This window comes from Euprymna scolopes, chromosome 9, assembly GCF_053919585.1.
Source record: "Euprymna scolopes isolate OS-2025 chromosome 9, ASM5391958v1, whole genome shotgun sequence".
NCBI lineage: Eukaryota > Metazoa > Mollusca > Cephalopoda > Sepiida > Sepiolidae > Euprymna > Euprymna scolopes.
In genome coordinates this window covers 64,021,651-64,046,637 of record NC_136490.1, presented here as the reverse complement: position 1 = coordinate 64,046,637, position 24,987 = coordinate 64,021,651, and the positions used below count along the sequence as shown (strand labels likewise).

The 24,987-nt window shown below is 32.7% G+C and overlaps 1 protein-coding gene across 4 annotated transcripts in view; it reads left to right on the top strand.

Moving 5' to 3' along the window:
- LOC145284567 (peptide methionine sulfoxide reductase MsrA 1-like) overlaps positions 1–24,987 on the top strand; it is a 33,876-nt gene that overhangs the window by 6,314 nt on the left and 2,575 nt on the right. For 2 of the 4 annotated variants that reach the window (XM_080133482.1, XM_080133483.1), the window contains exons 2-5: positions 4,034–4,155; positions 13,384–13,479; positions 17,021–17,085; positions 23,365–23,493. In XM_080133482.1, coding sequence (XP_079989608.1) covers positions 4,034–4,155; positions 13,384–13,479; positions 17,021–17,085; positions 23,365–23,493 — 412 coding nt within the window. Of the gene's footprint in view, positions 1–196; positions 238–1,281; positions 1,636–4,033; positions 4,156–13,383; positions 13,480–17,020; positions 17,086–23,364; positions 23,494–24,987 lie in introns of those variants that run through there. The other 2 variants (XM_080133481.1, XM_080133480.1) reach the window with 2 other exon arrangements.

Below are 24,987 nucleotides of genomic sequence, written 5' to 3'. Positions count from 1 at the left end.
CTTCACAACTCTCTCTCTCTCTCTCTCTCTCTTCCTAAGGATATTTTTTATAATGAAAAAAAAAAAACAGTTTGCCACAATAATTCCTTCTTATAAAAAGTTAAAAAATTTTTTTTCTTTTTTTTTTTTGGTGGAGGTGTCCATTTTAACAAACAGAGCCACAGCAATGTGAAAACAACATTGGTATCGTTGGTTACAAGTCCGAACAAAGATGAGACACCGTTTCTGGAAAAATGGGTATAAACAGAGGCTTAAGAAAGTCTGACCTAGAAGGTTTATCGCCCAAAATATCATTTGAACATAAAACACATTATCGGATTACTATTTCCACTCTTTCTCAAATCCTCCGCATTTCCTTCATGTTTCCACCAACCAACCCTCCTACCTCAACTGTCCTACATCTATTAAACCAAAACTTCTCATCCATTCTTTTAATATGGCCATACCAACAAAGTCTCCTGTTCTGCACACATCTCTTTAGTCCAGTTTAATCTTGCTCTAAAATCATCAGATCTAAGCATGCCTTTAAACTCATATTACTCGTTCATTATATTACTTTTATATCATTTCTCCTTCACCATGCAACACATACCTTCAACCTTTGGTGGGCAGGATTCACTTCCATACATTTTCACACTAGGAACAAATGCCTAACAGACTTCTCCTCTCACCGGCAGTTGCATATTCTCTTTGGTTAGTAATGATAGTGTAGCAACAAGAGCAGATATACTCGCAGCTTAAAATTTTGAATATGTTTACTTTATAATATTATTGCTGATTGCCTGTAGCAATCAACTTCCTTTCTGGCTTGTCCAATCAAAGATCATCTCTCAGGCGAGTTGGCCATGTGACTGAGATTATAAAAGGTTAAACACACTGCAATTCTCTCTCTTTCATCCCTGCTCTTGCCTGATAATTCACTCCTCTGTTGGGGAGCAACTTCACTCAGGTTCTTTGGCCCTGGGTTGATGAGAAGACAAACAAGCCAATATGGCTACCTCCGCACACGGACTTCCATGTGGGACACACATGAACTCTCCTTCTCCCACAGGACTCTGTAAGCTTTTATCCTCATCCATACATGGACGCACGCTCCGACTACTAATTTCAACATGTATTCATGAACTCTCTCTCTTTTTCAACAGGTCTGTCTAATCTTTAATCAACCTCTCTACACAGAAACTCTTTCCAATACTAACTCTTTTCATACAAGTCATACCAATGAAGATAATCAATAAAGTTATTAAATGTTAAAATGAGGCTCTTTTCTTTCTATTATAGAATAAAAACTTCCCAAGTTTACTCTATCCAGTACCAACTATTACAATCACACAAGCACCAGCTACTCCCTGTACGCCAATTGTATCATCAAAAAATGAAACTTTTTTTTTACTCCTGGTTCATCACCTATCAAGGTCTGGGGATTCACTCGAAGATAAAGAAATCGTCAGTTGGACAAGGATTGCCACCAAAAAAGGATTGGAAGAGTGCTTAAGAAGAATTGGCTATACAGCAAAAATACAACAAAAGGGCAGCTCAACAAATATTTGTTCACATTAGACTTGCAGACGACCATGTTGTAGTTCTTGGGGAAGCAGATTTTTATCCTGCTCTACAAATGGGATGTCCCCATAAGTATTCAAACTCTATAATGTTTAACCATGCTTTTGAAGTTTTTCGTTTTTGTTTCCCCAAATATGATATACATACATAATAGAGAATTAGAAAGGTCACTTAAATATGATATACATACATAATAGAGAATTAGAAAGGTCATTTAAATATGATATACATACATGATAGAGAATTAGAAAGGTCACTTAAATATGATATACATACATAATAGAGAATTAGAAAGGTCACTTAAATATGATATGCATACATAATAGAGAATTAGAAAGGTCACTTAAATATGATATACATACATAATAGAGAATTAGAAAGGTCACTTAAATATGATATACATACATAATAGAGAATTAGAAAGGTCACTTAAATATGATATACATACATAATAGAGAATTAGAAAGGTCACTTAAATATGATATACATACATAATAGAGAATTAGAAAGGTCACTTAAATATGATATACATACATAATAGAGAATTAGAAGGTCACTTAAATATGATATACATACATAATAGAGAATTAGAAGGTCACTTAAATATGATATACATACATGATAGAGAATTAGAAAGGTCACTTAAATATGATATGCATACATAATAGAGAATTAGAAGGTCACTTAAATATGATATACATACATGATAGAGAATTAGAAAGGTCACTTAAATATGATATGCATACATAATAGAGAATTAGAAGGTCACTTAAATATGATATACATACATGATAGAGAATTAGAAAGGTCACTTAAATATGATATACATACATAATAGAGAATTAGAAGGTCACTTAAATATGATATACATACATAATAGAGAATTAGAAGGTCACTTAAATATGATATACATACATAATAGAGAATTAGAAGGTCACTTAAAAGGAATTCGTTTTCCAAGAGAGCAGTTCAACAAGTATTTGTTTACATTAGACTTGAAAGCAAACTCGTATCTTATTCCGCAAACGGGATGTTTGAGGAAAAAAACTTTGATAATGGAAGTTCTTTTTAGTTGAGGTATAGAGAGAAAGGAAAGTTTTTTTTTGTTGTAGTTGTAGCTAGATGAGTTCTTTTTGTGAATGTTTTACAGGAAAGGGGGTGGAACCAGTTCAGTCGAGCACCTACCATAAACATATTGCAATAAAAACAGGCTAACAGAATCTCTTGTGTGTGAAAGAGGCTGTAGAGAAGTGATCATCCTCCACTAGCTTGCAAAGTTTATTTTGTACTTTGTCTGTGGGGATCTATGAATAAAATATTAAAACTTTCAATCAGATGTTGACTTGTCGGCTGTTGCATACAAAGTGTACAAACGCGTCTCTGCGCTTTGGCTCCACACACCTTTCTGGTGAGAAAAAGAAAAATAGTAAAAATTAATCTGATCAATGTGAAGCAAGGGTGCCTAAGATGAAGTATGAGCAGCTGGCATGTTGCTGGAATCGGTTAAGAGAGATAAATAGTCGACATCTTGTGAAGAAAGAGATAGAAGAAAGAAAATGGACTAAGAGCAAACAAGAGAGAGAGACACAGCGTCAAGTGAGAAAAAGTTCCGCTTTCAAAGTTAAAACCGACAACGCTTTTTTGCTAAGAATTACTACAAAATCACAAAAAATTGAAGAAAAGCTATTCCCCCGGCAAAACGAACAAGTAATCTTAAAAACATTTGTCTTTCAATTCCTTCCTTTCTCTTTCCTTCCAAGTATAAAACCAAACTTTTTAACACTCAAATTTAGACCAAACTTTTATTGTGCATAAAAGTTTTCCAAAAGTTAAATGTTCCTTGTCGATCTTGTCTTTGTATGGAGTTGTTATTGCATGTTTTAATACATAACAAATCCCATAATTGATGACCCTAATGTAATGCAAAAAAAGTGCTCAGAGCAGCACCTTTCCAGATATGGTGGCAATGCTCTGATATAAGACCTATCTGGCTCTTATACAGGTAGAGAATAGTGTTAGGGGTGAGATGCTTTCTGATCTGACTATTTTTCTAGCAACCTCAGCAACAGAAAGTCAGTACTTGAAACTTATCAAAGAAGGGTCCTTCCTCAAGGAAAGAGCTATTCGTTTCGATGGGGGAAAATTGACTGGGGAGAGTATTAGTGATGAAAAGAAAAAAAAAGTTTCTGAACAACTTCAATAGCTACACCATTAAACTATACTTCCTCTTTATCTGTCTCTATCATTGCCTTAAACTTCTGGCACACAAGCTGGCCATCATCTCTTAACTACCTGCAATTAGACTACATCTCATTTGCACCTAATGCCCACACAAAACCCTAAATTGGTTGGTTTTGTTTGAATTAATTCTTATTTTCTTCATATAGTTTTTAATATATTTCTTGCAAAAACCTGTAGCTTGATGAAGTGTCAAGATGCTTACCTAATTGTGTTCATTTCCTTTATCTAGGTATTATCCTCGGAGCTGCCTCCTTTCCTTAATTTTCTTCCAACAGCAATTTTGTCGGGTTTCCTTATCTTTTTGGACGAGTCGAGGAGAATCATTAGTGTCTAAAGAAGACGCTTTACCAGGTAATATTTCTTTTGTGTACTAATGAGTCGCCACTTACTAAACCACATAGGCCACTTGAGAATAAAAGTTAAAGAGGTTATCAGGGGAATAGTGAGACAAGACTGTGAGACTCGATAATGACAGTGGAGACTGAGAAAATGATTCATCAAGAATTCATTTACATTAAATGTGAAAATATGTGTTGTAGTCGGCTGGGAAGTAGCTCCATGGTATTGTGTTCCACAAGTGGGTAGAACTTGGAAAGAAACTTTTCTCATGGAAGTTCTGTTGATTTGTAGGCAGAGAGGAAGAAAAAAAAATTATTTGCAGTGGTTGTGGCTGGATGAGTTTTTATGTTTTTCATCCTTGGTTAAATAATATTTTAATCTACATATATATGCTAGCTGAAGTACTTATCAACACTGGGTTTCTTAAACTTTTCCTTTCTGCATGCTAGTTCAAATGAAAAAAAAAAAATTTGGATTGCAATAAAATAATTTTAAAAAAATGTCATGTATGTTTATCATGATAATTGATATCACCTAGGATATATATCATAGGAAATGACTGGAAGGTTATAGATTAAAAAAAAAAAGAAGAAAACGATTATCTAGTGTGAGATTCGAACCCTGAATGATGGCATAAAATATTGGAACTGAAGGCAAAAATTTATTCACGCTGTCACTAATCAAATGAGATAATTCACAGAAAATAGCTTCTGAGTAAAAACTGTAACAGAAATAAACAAAGTGGCAAGTGAATGCAGACCTATTTATCATCATCATATCCATTTTCATCAGTATCATTTTCATCATCATATTATCATCATCATCATCATCAGTTTAATCATCATCATTCTTTCAATCATAACCATCATCATTATCATCATCACTTGCATCACTTAAAGGGGTCAACTAAATCAGTCGGACTGTATCGTAATTCAGTAGCAACCTATTTTGATTACAGATGCCATTTCTTGAACTAAATGAAAAATAGTCAACTCAGAAATTCCTGCATTTAGTTGTCTTAAAATTGCTTTCTCATCTGTAATTTTTGTATTTGTAATTTGATTGGCTCAACTCTTTCTTCTCTGCAACCTCCTACCCATGGACGTAATGTTGCTAGTCTCAGTCTTTTCTGTAAGTACTATTATAGCGTGTGTTCTTTTGAACTGTCTGATATATACCCGGCTTTCTTTGTTCCAGCTCGTTTGACTTGGTGGTCTAGTGGTTTTCATCTATTCACTGTTTAATTACCTCGTTATTATACATCTTCCTAATTTAGTAACTTTTTTCCAAGAGCTACAAATTGTTTTGGCCACATTGAAAGAATGGACGAGAGTCTTTGGGTTAATGGATGTATAACAGGTGAGGTGGCAGAGTTAGCATGACACAGCCAAGGAGAAAGTGTGAGAAAGTGATAAGGATTGATTTAAGCGAAAGAGGGATAAATAAGGATGTGGCAGATATGTGGTTGACAAGAAGGTTTTTGCAGTTTTTAACTTTTAAATTCAACAAACAAAATTGATTGAAATAAGTGCCATTAGAATCAACAAATTTTGCCAACGCAAAACAAGTCTATTTATGCCAGTAATGCAAAAATTTTGCATTCTGGTCGCAATGAAGTTGCTGAAGGCGTTTTTGATATCATTTAGGTTTTTGATATCATTTAGGTTTTTGATATCATTTAGGTTTTTGATATCATTTAGGTTTTTGATGCATTTTTCATGCAGAAAGTTGTCGATGTTTGAAAAAGTAGTACTCAATAGGTGAGAGGTCTGAAGAGTATGGCAGATGAGTTTTGTAGCTCAACTTCTGCAGGGTCGGTTTAGCAATGTTGACTAATGTTGGGTGTTGTTATCGAAGTTTCTGATACATTTTATCCATTTGTTGACAGTACTTCACCGCCGTAATGGTTTCACTAAATAGCAAACAACCAAACAATTAGCATGACCTTTTTTTGGTGCAACTCCGGTTTCGGCAAGTGTCACAGAGCTTTGTCAGTGTCTAACCACTGAGCTGAGTGTCATCAGTTGTTGTAAAGAATCAACTTTCCATTGCAAGTCACAACTCAGTCGAGAAAGGAGTCATTCTTGTTGTGTAAAAGAAGGGAAGATAACTGTGTTTCTTTTGGTTGTCATTCAATTGGTAAGGCACCCATTTATCAAGTTTTTTGTCTTTCCAATCTTTTTGAAATGGTTCGAAATCATATATATTACGTCTAATTCAGAAGCAAGTTCTCTGACAGTTGTGCGTGGATTGGTTTCAACTAAGGCTCTTGATTGATTGTTGTGAACATTCAATGGCTGACCACTACGCTCATCATCTTCAAAACTCTCGTCACTGCCACAAAATTTCTTAAACCACCATTGTACTGTGTGTACAGTACTGATTCCTGGGCCAAATGCTTCATTGATATATAACCTAGCTTGAATTGAAATAAAATTCTGCAAATTTGCTTACTTTCTATCTTGTATTCTGAAAATAAGGCATCATTGCTTTAAAACGATTGTAATTTAAGCGATTAGATAGAGAAAAAAATGCTCTTTAAAATTATATATAAAGTAAAGGTATTATAATGAAAACTTATTTGGAAATACATAATTTGAAATCAAAATTTAAACTTCCGCAAAAACTTTCAATTCAACCTAATGGGTCAGTTTAAAAGTCAATTTCTAAAACTCATTCAACATTTGCCAGCTGGTAAAACAGATGTTAAACCTGAATATGATGATGATGATTGTTAATATGATGATGATGGTTGTTAATATGATGATGGTGGTGATTATTAATATGATGATGATGATGATTATTATGATTATTATGATGATGAAAATGGTCTGATTTGATCAGATTTTAAAACATTTTTAATCTGCAAATGATATTTTTAAATATTTAAATGCATATTTTTACATATTAGTATTTATAACCAAATAATTTTATTCAATTTTAGTCTAACCATTTTCTTCTTTTGATTTATTCTCTCCTAAAAAAATAATAGTTATTTATTTCACATTAAAATGTGTCATTTTAACCTTGCAAATGTAGGTTAAATGGATGAAATTCACATTACAGTTTTGAGGTTGTTGGTCCCTCTGGCTCTATGTATGAAACTGCTAAATAAAATGCCTCTTCGATTCAATGAAGAAAGACTAGAGGATGATATTGTTGTTTCAATAAAAGATACCTTTTTATTTTGACAGAACTGGAAAGGAATCAAAACCATCCAAACTAGGTCCCTCTACATTTATCCGTCCATTTTTGCCCGTACCTAACAAATATGTATCATAAATCACCCCATACCATTGGTTAGTTTTTATGTATCAGTTGACAATCTTTCCATCTTATTAACCTTTATCCTTCAGTGGCTTTTGACCTTTTATGTGATGATAGTAAAAAAGAAAATAACTAATTAATAGCCGTCAAAATCAAAATATCGAAGAGATTCTGCAGGTAAACAATAATAAAAAAAAATAATAATTTGGTCAAGGTAGGTAACTCTGATTCAAGGGAAGTAACTTTACTGACTGAAGCTTTTCTATTTATAAATATTTTAAATGGATAAATGCGAAAGTTAGCCTCAATTTTCTCATTAACGATTGATCCAAATTTAAACAATAGTAACATCTTACTTTTTTTATATATATTTATACTGCTTATGGATATATGATCTCAATCGTAAAGTTAACTAATTTGCATATTGTTGTATAACAATATATTTTATTTAACTGTCAAAAAGTGTGTGAACTCCTCAATTCGTACAAACTTCTCTCAACTCAATCTACACCTCCAACTCAGCTGTCAAAAATTCGACCCACTTTCCCTCTCCAATTTGGTCTTTTTATAATCTTTTTTCTCATACATATGCAAACTAATGCCACATCTATATCATGAATTCATTCCCTTTTCTTTTTCCTTCTTTTGTTGTTTGAAACAGACGTATTGCCGCTTGTGAGTAATTTATTCTTTTTACAGCTTAGCTCACAGTAACTACACATTTTTCTTTTTTTTATTCAATAATTGTTTGGATTTTAATATTTCTTCTATTATATAAAAGTCACTGTGTGTGTGAGAGAGGGAGAGTTCCTTCCTGTTAGGTTCTGAAACGGCTGAGCCTATCTTTTGCAAATTTCACACAAAGATAATTTGTATGCTGGGCAGCGTTCTCAGATATGTTTTGTACATAGAAATTCATCCAATAAGTGTCGAAAATCGAAAAACTTCAGCTTCTCCCAAAGGAGGAAGTTTCACGAGAATATAAAATTCACAGGCTATTTTTCTTATATATTTTACTCACACAATATACATGCTAAAATATGCCTGTTTTGGGATTAAGTTATGTTTGAAAACACTCTAAATTATCATCTTATACTATTTTAACCTGTAGTCGGAGAAAGAAACAGAAATATAGCAAGCAGAAAAAAGGCTATTTTGTATTTTTACTTTTTATTTTTATGTTAAACTAGTTTTGCAAACTCTTTTTTTTTCTGATTCAAACAATTTAACTCTAGCTTAATGGGTAACCCAATGGGTCACATTTTTTTTATAGTTTTATAACAACTAGAAAAAAAAATGTGACTCATTAGGTCAGCCATTAAGTTAAATTGCTAGAATGAGGAAAAAGTGAGTTTATAGTGGCGCATTCCATGCAAGATGCAAAACGCATAGCATCATGATGCAATTTTAGTATTTAATATGTTGAGTTTTATGGGTTCTTGCTCTCCAAGTGGTTCGATCCAAACGGTTGATACAAGTTGTGCTGCAAGCAAGCAAGATGGCAGTGAATTACAATGTGGACTGAAAAGTCAACATCCTGTTAAAGTCCTTTTCAACTGCATTGCACCAATTTCACCATAAATTTGAATAAACTCCACGTGATCTCTCCTGTGAGGGGTGATTCTAAGAAAGAATTCGGAAAACAGTACCACCAACAAAATTAAGCTGTCAAAAGTCGTAATGAATTATGATTTTAGAATGATTGCAAGAATTGGGAACAAATGATACAAGTTCAGGGAACCTGCTATTTACTAACTAGCAGAGCATCACCACTGTCAACTAAGGGAAGAGTCTATAAGTCATGTATACACAGTGTGATGATGTGTGGAAATTAAACCTGTTGAGGACATGCGTTACATGGATACAAATGATATGAGGATGATAAAATGGATGTATGATGTGAGTCTTAAAGACCAGCTTAGTTCTGATGATTTGGAGGAAGATTAAATCTAGACAGTGACGGAAGATGTATGCAAGACAGGAGACTTAAATGGTATGGTCATGTTGAAAGAATCAATGAATTTGGTAAGTAGATGTAGAACAGTTGAGGTAGTAGATTCTTCTACGGGCGGGGGGGGGGGCATTGGACGAAATGATAAAAATGAATTTGAAAGAAAGGAATAAATAAAACTGGACAGATATAGGTTAAGTTGGAAGTCATTTCTTTTGTTTTGTTTTTTTTATTTTTTTTAAATTGTTCAATGCCTGCCAGCATGAAAAACTGAATATCATTATATTCAGTTTTTTATGCTGGCAGGCATTGAACAATTGCGTGCTGGTAGGCATTAAAGCAAACGAAACAGACCCTGCCTATCAATCTATAATGCCACTAAGGACAGATAACTGGCATTGTCCACTGGTAATTTCAGAATTGTTTTCTTATATTCTGTAATGTTTTTATTCATTATTTTTACCTTTTAGTAAATGAAATGCAATTTTTATCAAAAGTCTATTTATATTCATATATATATATATATATATATATATATATATTATTCCGTAATTGGAATTTATTTTTGAGATGAGCATTATATATTAATTTATGTTTATTTCGGACTATTAGTCTCATCTTTATTAGTTGTTGTTTTTTGATATAAACAAACCAATAAAAATATCAAAAAACAACAACTAATAAAGATGAGACTAATAATCTGAAATAAACATAAATTAATCTATTTATATTCGTTCGCATGATTTTCAAGAGAAGACAGTTATCTTAAACATTTTATCAGTGGTTGCACCAAAATGATCATTGACATTCTTCGAATGTGTTTGACATTTCTACCTTGAGCATATAAGGTCAGACAGTTCAGGGTTAGTCTTCATGCAGTATTTCACCAAAACATTTGATAGCTGAACATAAAATAGCATCGACATTGGATATCTACTTGCATGATGCCCAATTAAGTTTAGTTTATATTTAATATTTAATTTGCATTATCTTTGTACATGTGACCATCTTTTATCTTTTAAAGCAGCCAAATGTGTAATAAAAAGTTACTGTTGTTTGGTTCAAAATAGACTTCAAGGTAAGAAGCAAGATTTTTTTAAAGATTATGTAGATAAATTAGGGTTTAAAGTTTTGTAAAAAAAAAATAAAAAATAAAAACAAACGCAAACTACGTTAAAAAAAAATGTTGCTAGTAAAAAACCGAACAACTTTATCTATGTTTGTTTTTCAAAATGCCATATGCAAACGTGAAGGTCAAACTGGTGTAGATCAAAAGCTGTTCCTCTTGTTCCCTCATCTGCTGGGGTCTTTAAACTCTAATTGATCCAATTATGCCAATCTTTATCATTGCATACTAGCAGGACCTGTGGAAATTCTACAGTGGACTCTTTCATGTGTAATATATTGATATTGGCATTTCATAGATGTTCAACGTAAATGGAAACGCCCTGATATTATTGTAGCTCTTTGCTTAAAACTGCAAAAGTATTTATCTAAGCTAGTAGGGATGCCTGGTGTAGCCTGGTTATAAGATATGCTTAAATATGATTTTTTAATTTATGCAGATTTCGTATATATTATTATAGAGTCAATTTTCTATCGATTCTGATCTCCTGTTATTATACAGTTTAATTAATAATCTGAACAGTATAGAGAGATGTGTGTAGAACAGTTAAGATAGCAGCATCAGTTCGTAGAGGAAAACTAAAGAAAACCTATTCAATATAACTTTACAAAACTGTTGTTTTTGGTAGACTGGAAGATTTTTCCTGAACACTAGACCAGTCTAAAAATACAAAAACATCAGTGATTTTCACTTGCCTCATATATATATATATATATATATATATATATATATATATATACACACGCACACACACATTTTTTTGTGACTGAATTCTTCTTGACATCCATATTTTTTTCAATTCATTCCTTTTGATTTTTTTTTCATATAAAGTCTGTTTTAGCATCATATATATATATATATATATATATATATATATATATATATATATATATATAATTTGCTGTGTTTTGAATGGCCTTCTTTTGAGCTAATTTTAGCTAATCTATTTGAAGTTCAAGGATTGAATACTGGAGGTTGGGTATCTTTCAGATTTGTTTTGTCATGAAAGGATTCTACCTTCCTCTCTCTCTCTTTTTATTATAATGTTTAGCACGTTACATTCATAACAGACTTCATGCCTTCATTAAAAAACAAAAGCAGTCATTACTTATCAAGGCCAAAAGACATCAAAGGATAAGAGTTAACGAACTGGATGCAGTATCACTTATTTAAATCTATATTTTATGAATATATTCGTATTGTAACTGCATTGGATTAGGCTATTACTTTTAGTTAACTAGGCCTAGGAACCTGAGAATGAACAAGTTTAGAAGAAATGAAGAAAAATTGATAGGTTATTTGGGTCGTCTGTAACTACAAAAGTTTGCTTTTCATAAATTTTTGTCTGCTTGTTTTTTAATTGCTTTAATCGATTGTCATGGTGAAATGATATAAAATGCCATAGAAATTTAAAATGGAATTAAGAAATCTTTTTTTTTTCTATTAATAAACCACGATTTATCAAAGCCAAAGGCTACTTAAGGGTAAGGATTAATATGATGGACTGTCAGTCGAATGATGAAGAATATTATGAGAGTATTGAAAATGATGAATGGATAGAACAAAATTGAATTACTTATGAGGATCTTTTATGACAAATATTTGTTTTGCTTTCTTTCTTTTCACGTCCCATTGTTAATAGTTTTTGATACTTGTTGATTTATCTGTTCTCAGAATCTCTTCATTAGTATTTCACAAAATGTTACATGATTTTATATGACCAATGAATGCAGAAAGCTTATTCATTCAATTTTTTTTTTTTTTTTGTGATGGAACGAGTGGGAGGGGTCTGGTTTGTTTCTGATAAGGTTAAAATAGTACAAAGTGAACAAAATGACACTTTTTTATGTAAATATCCCAAATAAGTTTCATTAGGTTTTGTTCCAAATCAAATGGTTATTTACATGTTACAAGTACTTGTGACCCCTAAGAAAACTTGTTTAAAAATATCCCCCTATCCCTCAATTAGCATTTTTTTTTTTAATATTAAAAAAAAAAAAAACCCATAAAAAACAAACATTTGCTCTCCAAAATCCAGCCAAAATTTTCATTAATGGTTGCTCACATTAAATAGTAGTAGGGTATATAACTAATATATCACTTGTCAAAATTTTATATCTAAGTTTGGGATCTTTATTTTCTGGTCATTACAATTTTCTGGCGCGACAATAAGTCTTAAAAATACATATATAATGGAATATCGGTATGCTAATATGTTATTTTTATTTTTTTGTTTGCATGTTGTATTTAACCAAGGTTGCCTAACAGCCGTTTTACTGTAATTTATATTTAACTTTTTCCTTTTTTTTTTCTTTCACTTTTTTTTTTTTTTTTTTTACCAAATTAATATTCTTTTGCAATAGGATTGTGAGTTAAATTTAATTTCTTGTTTAGTGATTAAATCACTAATTAAACCCAATTGTTATGGAATAATAACTAATTTTGTTATGGTAATATTATTGTAATTTCCATATATTTTTTTAACTATTGGATGCAAAGACTTTCTAAAACTTTCAATCCTGCTACGAATATTAAAACTGAAAATTACTTTCTATGTGACAGTTTAAACGCTTTCAAATTCCTTAAAGATTTTAAAAATTCACAAAGTAATCGATTATATTTTTTAATTTTTCAACTATTAACAAGAGATTAAAATAACTGACTTGTTTACAAATAAACCAAAATGCATTTTGGTTGAGTTAATTACATAAACATTTTTTTAATAGGATTGTTAAAATTTTGTTATTGCAATTTTGATTTTAATAAATATCTAATTAATAATTAAAAAAATAATAATCTTAGGTGCAATTATCAAAGTAACGTCCATTCAAGAAATACTCACACACACACGTGTGAAAATGTCTCATAATTCTATTAATATAGAGATTCTTTTCAGATCGAACTGCCAAAATGCAAGTCTCTCCAATTCATGCAGTCAATAAGAATCCAACAGTTGAACCTTTTCCTGACCATTTGAAATTTGCTATGTTCGGTAAGTATGCCAACCATGTGAAAATATTTCAATATCTATATTGATAGAAGAGATGTGTATCCATTTATCTGTCTGGTTATTTGTCTAATAACTAATTCCATGCTATTTATTCTAAGGACATGATTTGCAAAAAAACATCCAGTAGTGAGGTCCCATTTGGGGGTTGTGGGGAATGTGGCGTTGCCCCTTAGTTACTATTGCTCCCAGGTCCACTTTGGCCCAGACTGGTAATACTTGTTAGGGCATCTGGTGCTACGATATCAGGCTGTCAGAAAAAGATACTAGTTTCCTGACCAAAAATGTACCAAACATTTCATGCGACTGGGAACTGCCTTAATATTCCCTTGATACTTTCTCTCTTGGAGGAAGTCAGTTCATACCACCTAGGGTAAATGCTGTACAACAACACTGCTTGTCCTAAGGACATGATATAATGTTTCAGTACTTATTCAGATTCTGACATAAGTTCTGGCAACCTAGCATCAACATCTTTCGACATGGTTATGGAAGCAGCTAGAATATGCCAACATGATTAGCCAATCAGCAATCAGCAAATTACAAAAAAAAAACTTTAGTGAAAAAAAAGACAAAGTTGTTCAACCATTTAACTTTCTTTGCAAAAAAAAGTATAATTTTGTTTACAGTTATTAGCATGTATTTCTCATAAAAATGAAATTATTTATTTGCAACTTTCATTGAAAAATGAAACACTTTTTTAAAACTGAAAATAACTGTTTTCTTTCACAGTTGTTTCTGTTTTCATTGTGAATTTGAACCATGGATTTGAGGGTGGGTCCATAGATCATAAAGAAAGTTCAATCTTCAGGGGTCACTAAGATATTTTTAAAAGCTTTCCTATGACTCAATTTTTCGGGATATCTACCCTCACGGTTTGAATTCTTGCAATGCAGAGCTAAACCCTCTTTTCCTCAGTAAAGAAAAGGAAACCTGTATTCAACACCTGAAGAAGGTTGCGGGGTGCAGCGACCGAAACGTTGTGCTAATAACACTCAAGATAAGAATAATTGTCCACTTAATCCAAATAAATACAAACATTCACATCTCATCTTCAAAATTCAGAATTGCAAAATAATTATTGTTGGATAGTGGCAAAATTGTTGGTTTCCTACTGTTCATCATACTGTTGTAGATTTTTTAGAAATCGTGAGTTCCTAATTTCTATGACAATGCTTTGTCATCTTTATATAATTTCTCTTAGCTGCAGCTATTACAGTCTTAGAAAGGTTTATCAATGCTATGCATTTCTGTCTATTCCTAATTTACTTATGGTGATTCAATTGGTGGAATGTTTGCTGTGTCTGAGCAATAGCAGTTGTATAGTTAAGTGAGAACCATTAGGGAGAGTGAGGCTTACTATAGAATTTTACACATGAAGGTATGTACTTCAATGTCTATTCAGTTAAGTTATTTGCACCACACTAATCAACAGGGAGAGAGAAAAATATTTACTCCACGGAGCGTTTCTAATGTGATCTCTGATGAATTCTCAATTCACCTGTTTGAAATATCTTGCTATTTTGAGTAATGGCTGATCAGCTTGGAGGATAGACTTTAGATTGATGCCAACCATTATCATAATGTGATCAGTTCACAAGTGAGCTCTGGGCACCTGTCATACTCATCTTAATCAGTATTGTCAAGAAGTGAGGCTTGTTGATCTTCATGATTTGGGAAGCAGGTAGGAAAAACAGACAGTCTCTGAAAAGGTGTGTGCAATGGAAAAACTATAAGTGCTGTTACCAGCATGATTTTTTTAGGCCACTGGTTATGAGGAAAGTTCTTAATAGTGGGTGATTGATAGTCCATCATGTATGTGGTATTATAAACAGAAGTTATTTGCAATTATACAAGATATGATTCTCTTATTATTTAGGTCCGTATTAGTTCTCAGAAGTTTCTCTCAAATGGATTGATACGTCATTCTTCTGGCATTAGGTAAGAAAGACATAAGCGTGTTACAATAAAGTAAAAATGAACAATCGTGCAAGTTTTTGGTTAATGGAGATTATATTGAAAAATATGTCAAAATGTGCAGCGTATTTATCAAAATAATGTAAAAAAAAAAAAAAAATGAAAGGGGGGGAAAAATATTATAAGGACAGTAACGATTATGAAATTGTCAACAGTTGGATTTCAAAGAGACTACTGACAGGGTTTGTTTTTAATTATTTTTTTCTGTTTCTCTTTAGTTTTTTTTTTTTTTTTTACATGGTTTTGTTTGCTTCCTGTGCAATTAGAGCCCTGCTGTGTCATAGCAATTACTTGGCCTAGGGGCTGAATCTTACGAAACCAGCTACACTAATGAAATACCGAGGTTCCATTCAAGTTAAAGCATCATATAGCTGCATCTGTATAGTTCGAGAATCTAAGCCAGTCACAAATACATGTATTTAGATGCTTGGCTCTAATAAGAGTGTTGCATCTATGCTATCTGAGACAGATGAGCAAGGTAGCATGTAGCAACCATATGGTCAGACGCGTGTATGGTGGCTATATGCAATTACCGAGGTGTGTGCAAAATGATGTCATGGTAAGAAAAAAGAAAAAAGGCTATAAAAAGGGGAAAGAGCATGTTAAAGAAGACTATTATGTTAGAGATGTGGGTGACGTCACAGCAGTAACGAGAAGTCACGCATGGTGGGAGAATGAGGAAATGTCATTGTTACAAAGAGTCGAGTTATTACTGGTCCTATGTTCCTTGCAACATACTCTGCTTCAACATGTTAGGTCTACACATGTAAACGTAATGTTATACAGTCCTGTGTCGACGGATAACAGCAGATAAAATAGCAGTAACTATGGTTGTGTAGTAGGTTTATAGTATTAATCCATGGAGTTAGTTAGATCTTTTCCATATGGGCTAATTCAAACATTTTAACTAAATAATCACAGCAATATCTTTTATATTCTTCTGATCTATTTAAAAATATTACAGCCTTTCTAAGTAAATACCTTGCCAATGTTGGTTACAACTAACAGTATACATTAACATTGCTTCTTATAAAATTTTATTGATTTAGGTAAGAGTAATGTTTTTTTCACATGATGACAACATTGTTTATGAGGTCTCATTCGATTTTGTGATCAGTTGTTATCTATCTGGTCGGGCTACTTGCCCGAACCAATGTGACTCTCACTCTCTCTCTCTCTCTCTCTCTCTCTCTCTCTCTCTCTCTCTAGACTTCTCTGTCTTCCATGAGCTGCCTCAGATCTTCAGGATCACAGTTGGCATCATGTGTAATTTGCTGGATGTATGTGGGTGGATCTAGGTCTTCCTATGCTCATGCACCTGTTCCAGTGAGTTCACAGCAATACATTTATCACCAGTTCTTGCTGACTCCTTTGGCAGTGACCGGCAAATTGTAGACGTCACTCCCTAATTGTAGTAGATATGGCAGGTAGGTTGCCAAAAAGTTGCTGCTTCGTGGGATGATCTTGCCAAGATATATTTAACACTTTTTTTTTTTAAAATTTGATGTATACATGAAACAAAATCGTATATGAAACAAATCTTTTTCAGGTATGGGATGTTTCTGGGGTGCAGAACGAAAGTTCTGGCAAACAAAAGGTGTCTTTTCGACTCAGGTAATATGATATTTTTGCTTTCCTTTTTATATTGACATTATTCATATATACTTAAATATGATATTTTAATTCATGCAGATTTTGTATTCATTATTGTAGAGCAAATTCTCTATTTAATATCATTATTTTATTCTTAAAAATTAAGTTGAACTGTATCCAAGGTTTGTTTACCTTGCCTAACCAAGCCATTGCACTGAAAACTGCACATGCATGCATATACGCATATATTACATATTAGAATAACATCCTTACCATTGATTACAAATCAACAAATGATCACATCTTGTTGACTTTTTTTGTTTTTTCTGGATTTTCTTTGGAAAATGATGAATTGGTGATCACGTGTTGATTTTAAACAAATCTTAATAACTTTTTCATGATCTTTTGTAATACATATATAAATAAATATCGCACTTTTATCTTTGATTTTTTTCTTGATAATCAAGCACTCTGCTGAGACGTCTCCATGCTAATATTATTTATATAACTAGCAGTCCACCTATCGATGCCTGATCATAAAATATGCTTAAATATGATATTTTTTATTCATGCAGATTTCGTATTTAATATTATAGAGTTAATTCTCTATTGATTATTATATTGTATCTAATATATAATAATGATTATTATATTGTATCTAATATATAATAATGATTTCAATATATATATATATATATATATATATATATATATATATATATATATATTTGTTACCTTGGTGATATAATTAGAGTATAGGAAGGAGTTGGTTCTAATATATTAGAACCACAACCATTATTTGTTTCATTTTTATTACATTTGAAAATTTGTAAACTGTAATGTATCACTGTAGAAATTCTTGTTGCAGAAGTAAAAATAATAATCTCTTTACTTTTATATTATTCACTAGCGGGGGTACCCGGCGTTGCCCGAGTGTTTGTTTCCGGGACGGGGGGGGGGGAGTTTTAAAAAATGTTATGGTAGGTAAGTAGGAAGGATCAAACCCGGAGTCATGAGTAAAAGTAGGAAAATAAAGTGTGAAAAAAAAAAAAAAAAAAAAAAAACCATCTGCAACGTTAACAGTTTGGCCACCAAGAAAAGTCCATTCCAGTTGTTTAGGAAAAAAAAACAAAAAAAAAACGACTACGGTAGGTCGGCGCGAACGTGAAAATATAATGTGAATTGTCCAGCACGCTAACAACTACGCCACAGAGCACTGCAGCTTAGTTTAGTGATTTTAAATAACTTCACATGAAAGAACTACAAAGCCAAACCGGTGTTCTCTTCTCAACTGTTCCTTGTGAACGATCCCCAAACGGTGTTAAGTGGTGGCAGGGGGAGGAGGAATTTATTAGAGAGAAAATATTTTACCACTTCCATTGATCTTAACCGATTTTGGCCGTGACTTCTCAGCAGAAAAAGTATAGAAATCTAAGATTATCGAGGAATTTGAGAAATAATAAGCCTATAACACACCTCAGATATTGTTCTGCCGTTTGTGCATATTATATTTGCATGAAATATCTTGATTTTTAATCCTATTAAGGTCAAAATCAAACGGGAAAAAATGAGTTCATTTTATTTATATAGAGATAATGATGAGACAGGAGTAAAGTGGCCTTTTGTTTTTCTATCTAATTTGCATACATTTTTACAGTGTGTATGAACACACTACGTAAATTTATCGAAAAAAGAAGTCAACCTTTCTCTAAATGCTAACAGAAACATTAAAATCTATTGTTATTGGCATCCGTATGTCTCAGGAAATAATGAAGTTCTGCCCCTCAGATTTATCTATTGCCAAATTGCAGTGTCTACTGTGACTGTGCAAGCCTATCCTGGATCAACAGTCATACAGGGTGACCCAAAAAAAAAACAAGACATTCAATTGTTTTTCTGAGCATTTTACAGTCAATGGAGAAAAAATGGCCAAAGACCCTAGTGTTTTGATGTGATGTTTTGAATATAATAAACTAGTTATGGCCAAAGTTTCATTTCATTCGAACAAAACACTAAGAAACAGGGCCTAATTAGAGTTGGGGCCTGTTTTTTTTTGGGTCGCCCTGTATATGTAGGTGGTGTCTTGTTGTGAGAGCTCTGTTGCAGCCTTCTGTGCCGTCTGTGCTCTCTTCTCTCCTTCCACTGCCCGTCTCTTGTCTTCTCGCTCTTTTTGGAGCATGCCTTCACAACTCTACTCCAGTGGTTATAGTCTTCAACCAGGAACTCCTAGCCAGTTAGGTTCATGCCACCTACCCTCATGTCTCGCTTGCAAACATCCTTGTAATGTACTACAGGTCTTTCTGCTGTATCAGAGAATGATGAAATCAGCACATAGAGTGAAAAAGTGCAAGAGAAATATGTAGATAGCTGTGTGAAATATGTGTGACTTGTTCAATTAAAATTTACAGCTAATTAAAAAGATGAAAATGGAAATTTTTTCAAACATAATTGTATCCCAGAATTAAGAAATATTTTAGCAAATATTTCCTTTGATTGAAATATATGGGGGGGGGGAGTTTTAAGGAAACAAACGTTGGCAAACTCAACTTTAGTATAATCTGATATTTTTTATTTATATAAGGTCTTTGCTAGTTATATCTCTATATAAATAAAATGAACTCATTTTTTCCCGTTTGATTTTGAAATTAATAGGATTAAAAATCAAGATATTTCATGCAAATATAATATGCACAAATGGCAGAACAATATCTGAGGTGTGTTATAGGCTTATTATTTCTCAAATTCCTCGATAATCTTAGATTTCTATACTTTTTCTGCTGAGAAGTCACGGCCAAAATCGGTTAAGATCAATGGAAGTGGTAAAATATTTTCTCTCTAATAAATTCCTCCTCCCCTGCCACCACTTAACACCGTTTGGGGATCGTTCACAAGGAACAGTTGAGAAGAGAACACCGGTTTGGCTTCGTAGTTCTTTCATGTGAAGTTATTTAAAATCACTGAACTAAGCTGCAGTGCTCTGTGGCGTAGTGGTTAGCGTGCTGGACAATTCACATTATATTTTCACGTTCGCGCCGACCTACCGTAGTCGTTTTTTTTTTGTTTTTTTTTCCTAAACAACTGGAATGGACTTTTCTTGGTGGCCAAACTGTTAACGTTGCAGATGGTTTTTTTTTTTTTTTTTTTTTTTTTTTTGTTTTTTTTTCACACTTTATTTTCCTACTTTTACTCATGACTCCGGGTTTGATCCTTCCTACTTACCTACCATAACATTTTTTTAACTCCCCCCCCGTCCCGGAAACAAACACTCGGGCAACGCCGGGTACCCCCGCTAGTAAATAATATTAGTATGGAGACGTCTCAGCAGAGTGCTTGATTATCAAGAAAAAAATCAAAGATAAAAGTGCAATATTTATTTATATATGTATGGCAAAAGATCATGAAAAAGTTAAGATTTTTTATTTTTTTAATTTAAAAAATTTTTTATTTATTTATTACATTTTCACCCCATACAAGGCACATTGCCACTTTGGTGTAGGGGGCTACTAACAGGGGCAACAACTACTGGGGTACTATGTAGGGATTTGGGCAGCAAGATGTTGGTTCATGTTGCACTTGAACTTCTGCACGTCAGTACAGTTGGGGAAGCAAGGACCTGGAATGGAATTCCAAAGTCTAGCGGTTCTGGGGAAGAAACTACTGAAGTAGAAAGATCTTTTACATCTAGAGATCTCTACAGTGTGGGGGTGGGATTTTGCAGCCTGTCGGGTCTGTCGAGGGTGTTCATGTTGTGGGAGCACAAGTGCTTGCAGTTCGTCAGAGCATTCACCATTATAATACTTGTAAAATAGGCAGAGGGATGCAACATTTCGTCGATGGGACAGAGGCTGAAGCTTAGATGCCAGTTCAGGGCCTCTCAGATTTGCGACTCTCTTTTTAACCTTGTCAAGGAGCGTGAGACTAGTAGCCGATGCACCAGCCCAAATATGACAGCAATACTCCATACATGGGCGAATGGTTGCCTTATAGAGGTACAGGATACTTTCGGGTGTTGGTAGTTTTCTAGCACGGTAGAGAGAGCCCACCTTCCTTGCAGCGGCCCTGGCAATGCCCTTGTTTAAAATCAACACGTGATCACCAATTCATCATTTTCCAAAGAAAATCCAGAAAAAACAAAAAAAGTCAACAAGATGTGATCATTTGTTGATTTGTAATCAATGGTAAGGATGTTATTCTAATTGAGCTTCTTCAGAAGTTTTGTTACCTTGGTGATATAATTAGAGTATAGGAAGGAACTGGTTCTAATATGATTGCAAGCGTGAGAAGTGGATGGAATAAGTTCAGGAAACTTTTACCATTAATAAGAAGAGTGTTACAACTATCAACTAAACGAAGGGTCTATCAGGCATAGGTATGTATGTAACAGAGCACAGACACAAATGCAAATGACTGTGTCACAGTGGGGTGTCACAGTGAGGAAGAAGGTTTACTGATCCAATTCATATGTATGTTCATAAACGTATGTACATTTGTTTTTGTTTTTTTATTTTTGTTTATTTTATTTATTATTTAAAATAAAAACCTGTCATGCACATCCGAAAGTAGAACACATGCCTGATGAAGGGAAGACATCCCGAAATATAATATCACAAACACACTACTTGACTACCTGACACAAGTAAGAACATCTTACATGTAAAATATTGAATAAAAAAAACATATATATATATATATATATATGTATGGTTATGCGTATACACATGAATTCGATCAATAAAAGTGAAACTGCATAGCTGATTCCATTATATTTTAAGTTGTGTCAGTTTGAGTCTATCCATCACGCCTTTATATTGTTTGACTTTCTATAAACTTAAATTTCTTCTTATATATATTTTTTCTTATGTTTGGATTCATTTTTGTTTTGTAATCTGTGTTTGGCAGTTTTAAGTTCTGTTATCATCAGTTTCATTAAGCCTTTTGCCAGAATCTCAGTTTTTTGTTGCTTTTTTGACAAGGCACTCATGCTAAAGTCACTGTTTTGCCAGAGACTTCCTGGCTATCATATGTTTTTAGTATTTCCTGAACATATGGGTGACATTGATTTCTTTCTTGGATTACTACTAGGCTAGATAAAGTTTGGTGCAAAATGTTTTGCCGGTTTGAGCAAGAGTAAACCATCATAATTTGTTTTCATGAATATTGTTATTACTTAAACATATCACCATAATTAATGTTTAACTTTTTCTTTCAGATTATTAAAGCATCATTTATTATTTTTTTTGCAATATACTTACACATGTCGAGTCAACAAAAAGTGAGTCATCTTCCATCATGATAATGCTTGTCCTCACACAGCACTACTGACCAAAGATCTAGGAGTATTCGATTGAGAAACCTTGCTCCATCCTGCATATTCTCCTGATTGAGTTCCCTTTGATTATCACATATTATGAGGATTTCAAAACCATTTAGATGGCTGTAGATTGACATCACAGGAAGAGATTTAAGATGATTTAGGTTCATATTTCAAATGAAAACCTAAAGAATTTTACAAGCAAGACAAATTTGTTGACAGATGGCATCAAGCTATAAAGAGCAAGAGTCATTCTTGTTATGAATAAAGATTTTCAAAACCTCAGATGAAAATTTAAATTGACAAAGATTTTTGTACTTACCCGATAGTAATATTATTTAACACCTAGCTGTAGAGCCTCTTTTAATTATTTATTATTTTTATAAAGCATTATCATATCTATTATAAAATATTTTTTCTGAAAATAAACATTTATTAAAACATTTTTTTCTAAATATTTATTTAAAAAATTTTCTCCAAATTATTATTAAAAATATTTCTATAAATATACTTATTTTTAAAAAAACAATATGTAAATGAACATTTATTTTTAAAGTTTCTTTAAATAAACATTTATATTTTAAAAATTCTGTAAATAAACATATTTATTAGGAAAAATATCGGTAAATAAACATATTTATTAAAAAAAATTTTATGAATATTTGTTTAAAAATATTTCAATAAACAGCCATTTATTTTTTAAAAATTCTCTAAATAAACATATTTATTAAAACTATTTTCTATAGATAAACATTTATTTAAAACTTTTCTGTAAATAAACATATTTCTTAGAAAAACTTTTCTGTAAATAAGCATATTTCAATGAATATAATCAGCTTTTTCATTGGGGTCTTTAAATTAAGTAACGTCATTTACTTTCAACAAGTTTCAAAACTGGATTGGTATATATGCAAGATCACCTTTGCTTTTGCCATTGGTCATTTAGATCCCTTATTAATGATTTTTTTTTTTTTAATTATGTAATTTAGGTTGGCTATGCTGGTGGTGTCACTAAAAACCCTACGTACAAAGATGCCTGCTCTGGCAAAACAAATCACTGTGAAGTTGTTCGGCTGCAGTTTGATCCATCCATTATAAGATATACAGATTTACTCAAGGTAAACCTATAAAATAGTTTTGATTGTAAACTCTATTCAGCTTCCCAGTTTGCACACTCAGTAGAATTATCATTAAATGATGTCACTTTCTTTCTATTTTGATTTCTAACAAGTTTTTTTTTTACTTTGAACATAAAACATTTAAATGTTTCACAAAATGTGAATGGACTTAATAAACCATTTATTACTTATTTTATTTATCAAACACAAAATTCTTTTTATAACAATTTAAACTGCATTTTACATTAAGTCTTGGCTGAATTGATTGAAAATAATTGGATATGTTGATGAACATAAGCACTTTGACAAAAGAATTTTACTATATGTGATGAAAAAGATGAAAAAATGGAATAGTGCTAATTGGTTCATTTAACAAAAAATATACACCTGCACACATGCTCACTCATGTATATATATATATATATATATATATATATATATATATATATATATATATATATAATATGATGATAATTATGAAATAATAATCCAACAAAAAGGAAAACTGAAAATTGTTAAAATATTCATCAACGTTTATGGTGTCAACATCAATAAAAGTTAAGAACAAAAATCTTTTGTGATCCAACCTGAGAATGATGACCAAATCTTAGACTTTCTGCTGACTTGCAAATACCAAGTAAGTGCAGATTTTCAGGTTTGAGGATGTAACATCTTAGAGAGTTGCAAGTGAACTCCTTAAAAAAGATAATGGTCTACATTATAAATGAAGTACATGATTGAGATCAATCTCCCAATTAGATTTAGTGTTTAATTCATTCATTAAATAAAAATTAGATTCTTGTTTTTTTTTTTTTTGCATTTTTTTTTTAAATATATGAAAACAATGTTTCTCAACATATAACCAGCTTCTGTGCGAGCCTTTTCTAGTCTCACACAAAAACACGCGTTCACATCTCAAGCCATTTTTTTTGTCATACACATACGTTCACGTACACTCACATTCACTTGCATACACACACACACACACACACACATGCACGCTAACGTACACTAATGTACGCACACATACGTGCACACATGGGCAATGGCACTTCCCCTTTGAAGGAAATCCACACATGCGCAAAAGACCGTTGGAAACAACTATAAAAGCAAGAGACCTGAGCTGTTCCTCCCTTTTCAATTCGGCTTCCGACCTGAGAGGTCGACGGACCAACAGGCCCCTTTTGGGGCGGGCGCGCGCGCCTAACGTCACCTGCTACTATGTGTGGGGGCAAGAGTCAACAGATAGTACGTACACTTTACACGCTTTCTATCTCCATGGCCTGGGTTGATTTTCTCTCTCTCTCTTTCTCTACAACAATTGACTTTTCTTCTCACCAGCTAACAGTGAGAGACGCACACCAAACTGGATTGACTTTCTCACTCTCTCTCTACAACAATAGGCTTTCCTTCTCACCAGTAAACAGCGAGAGACGTACGCCAAACTAAACATGTGCTGTACCCTTTTCTTTCATTTGTTTCTTCACGAAATAA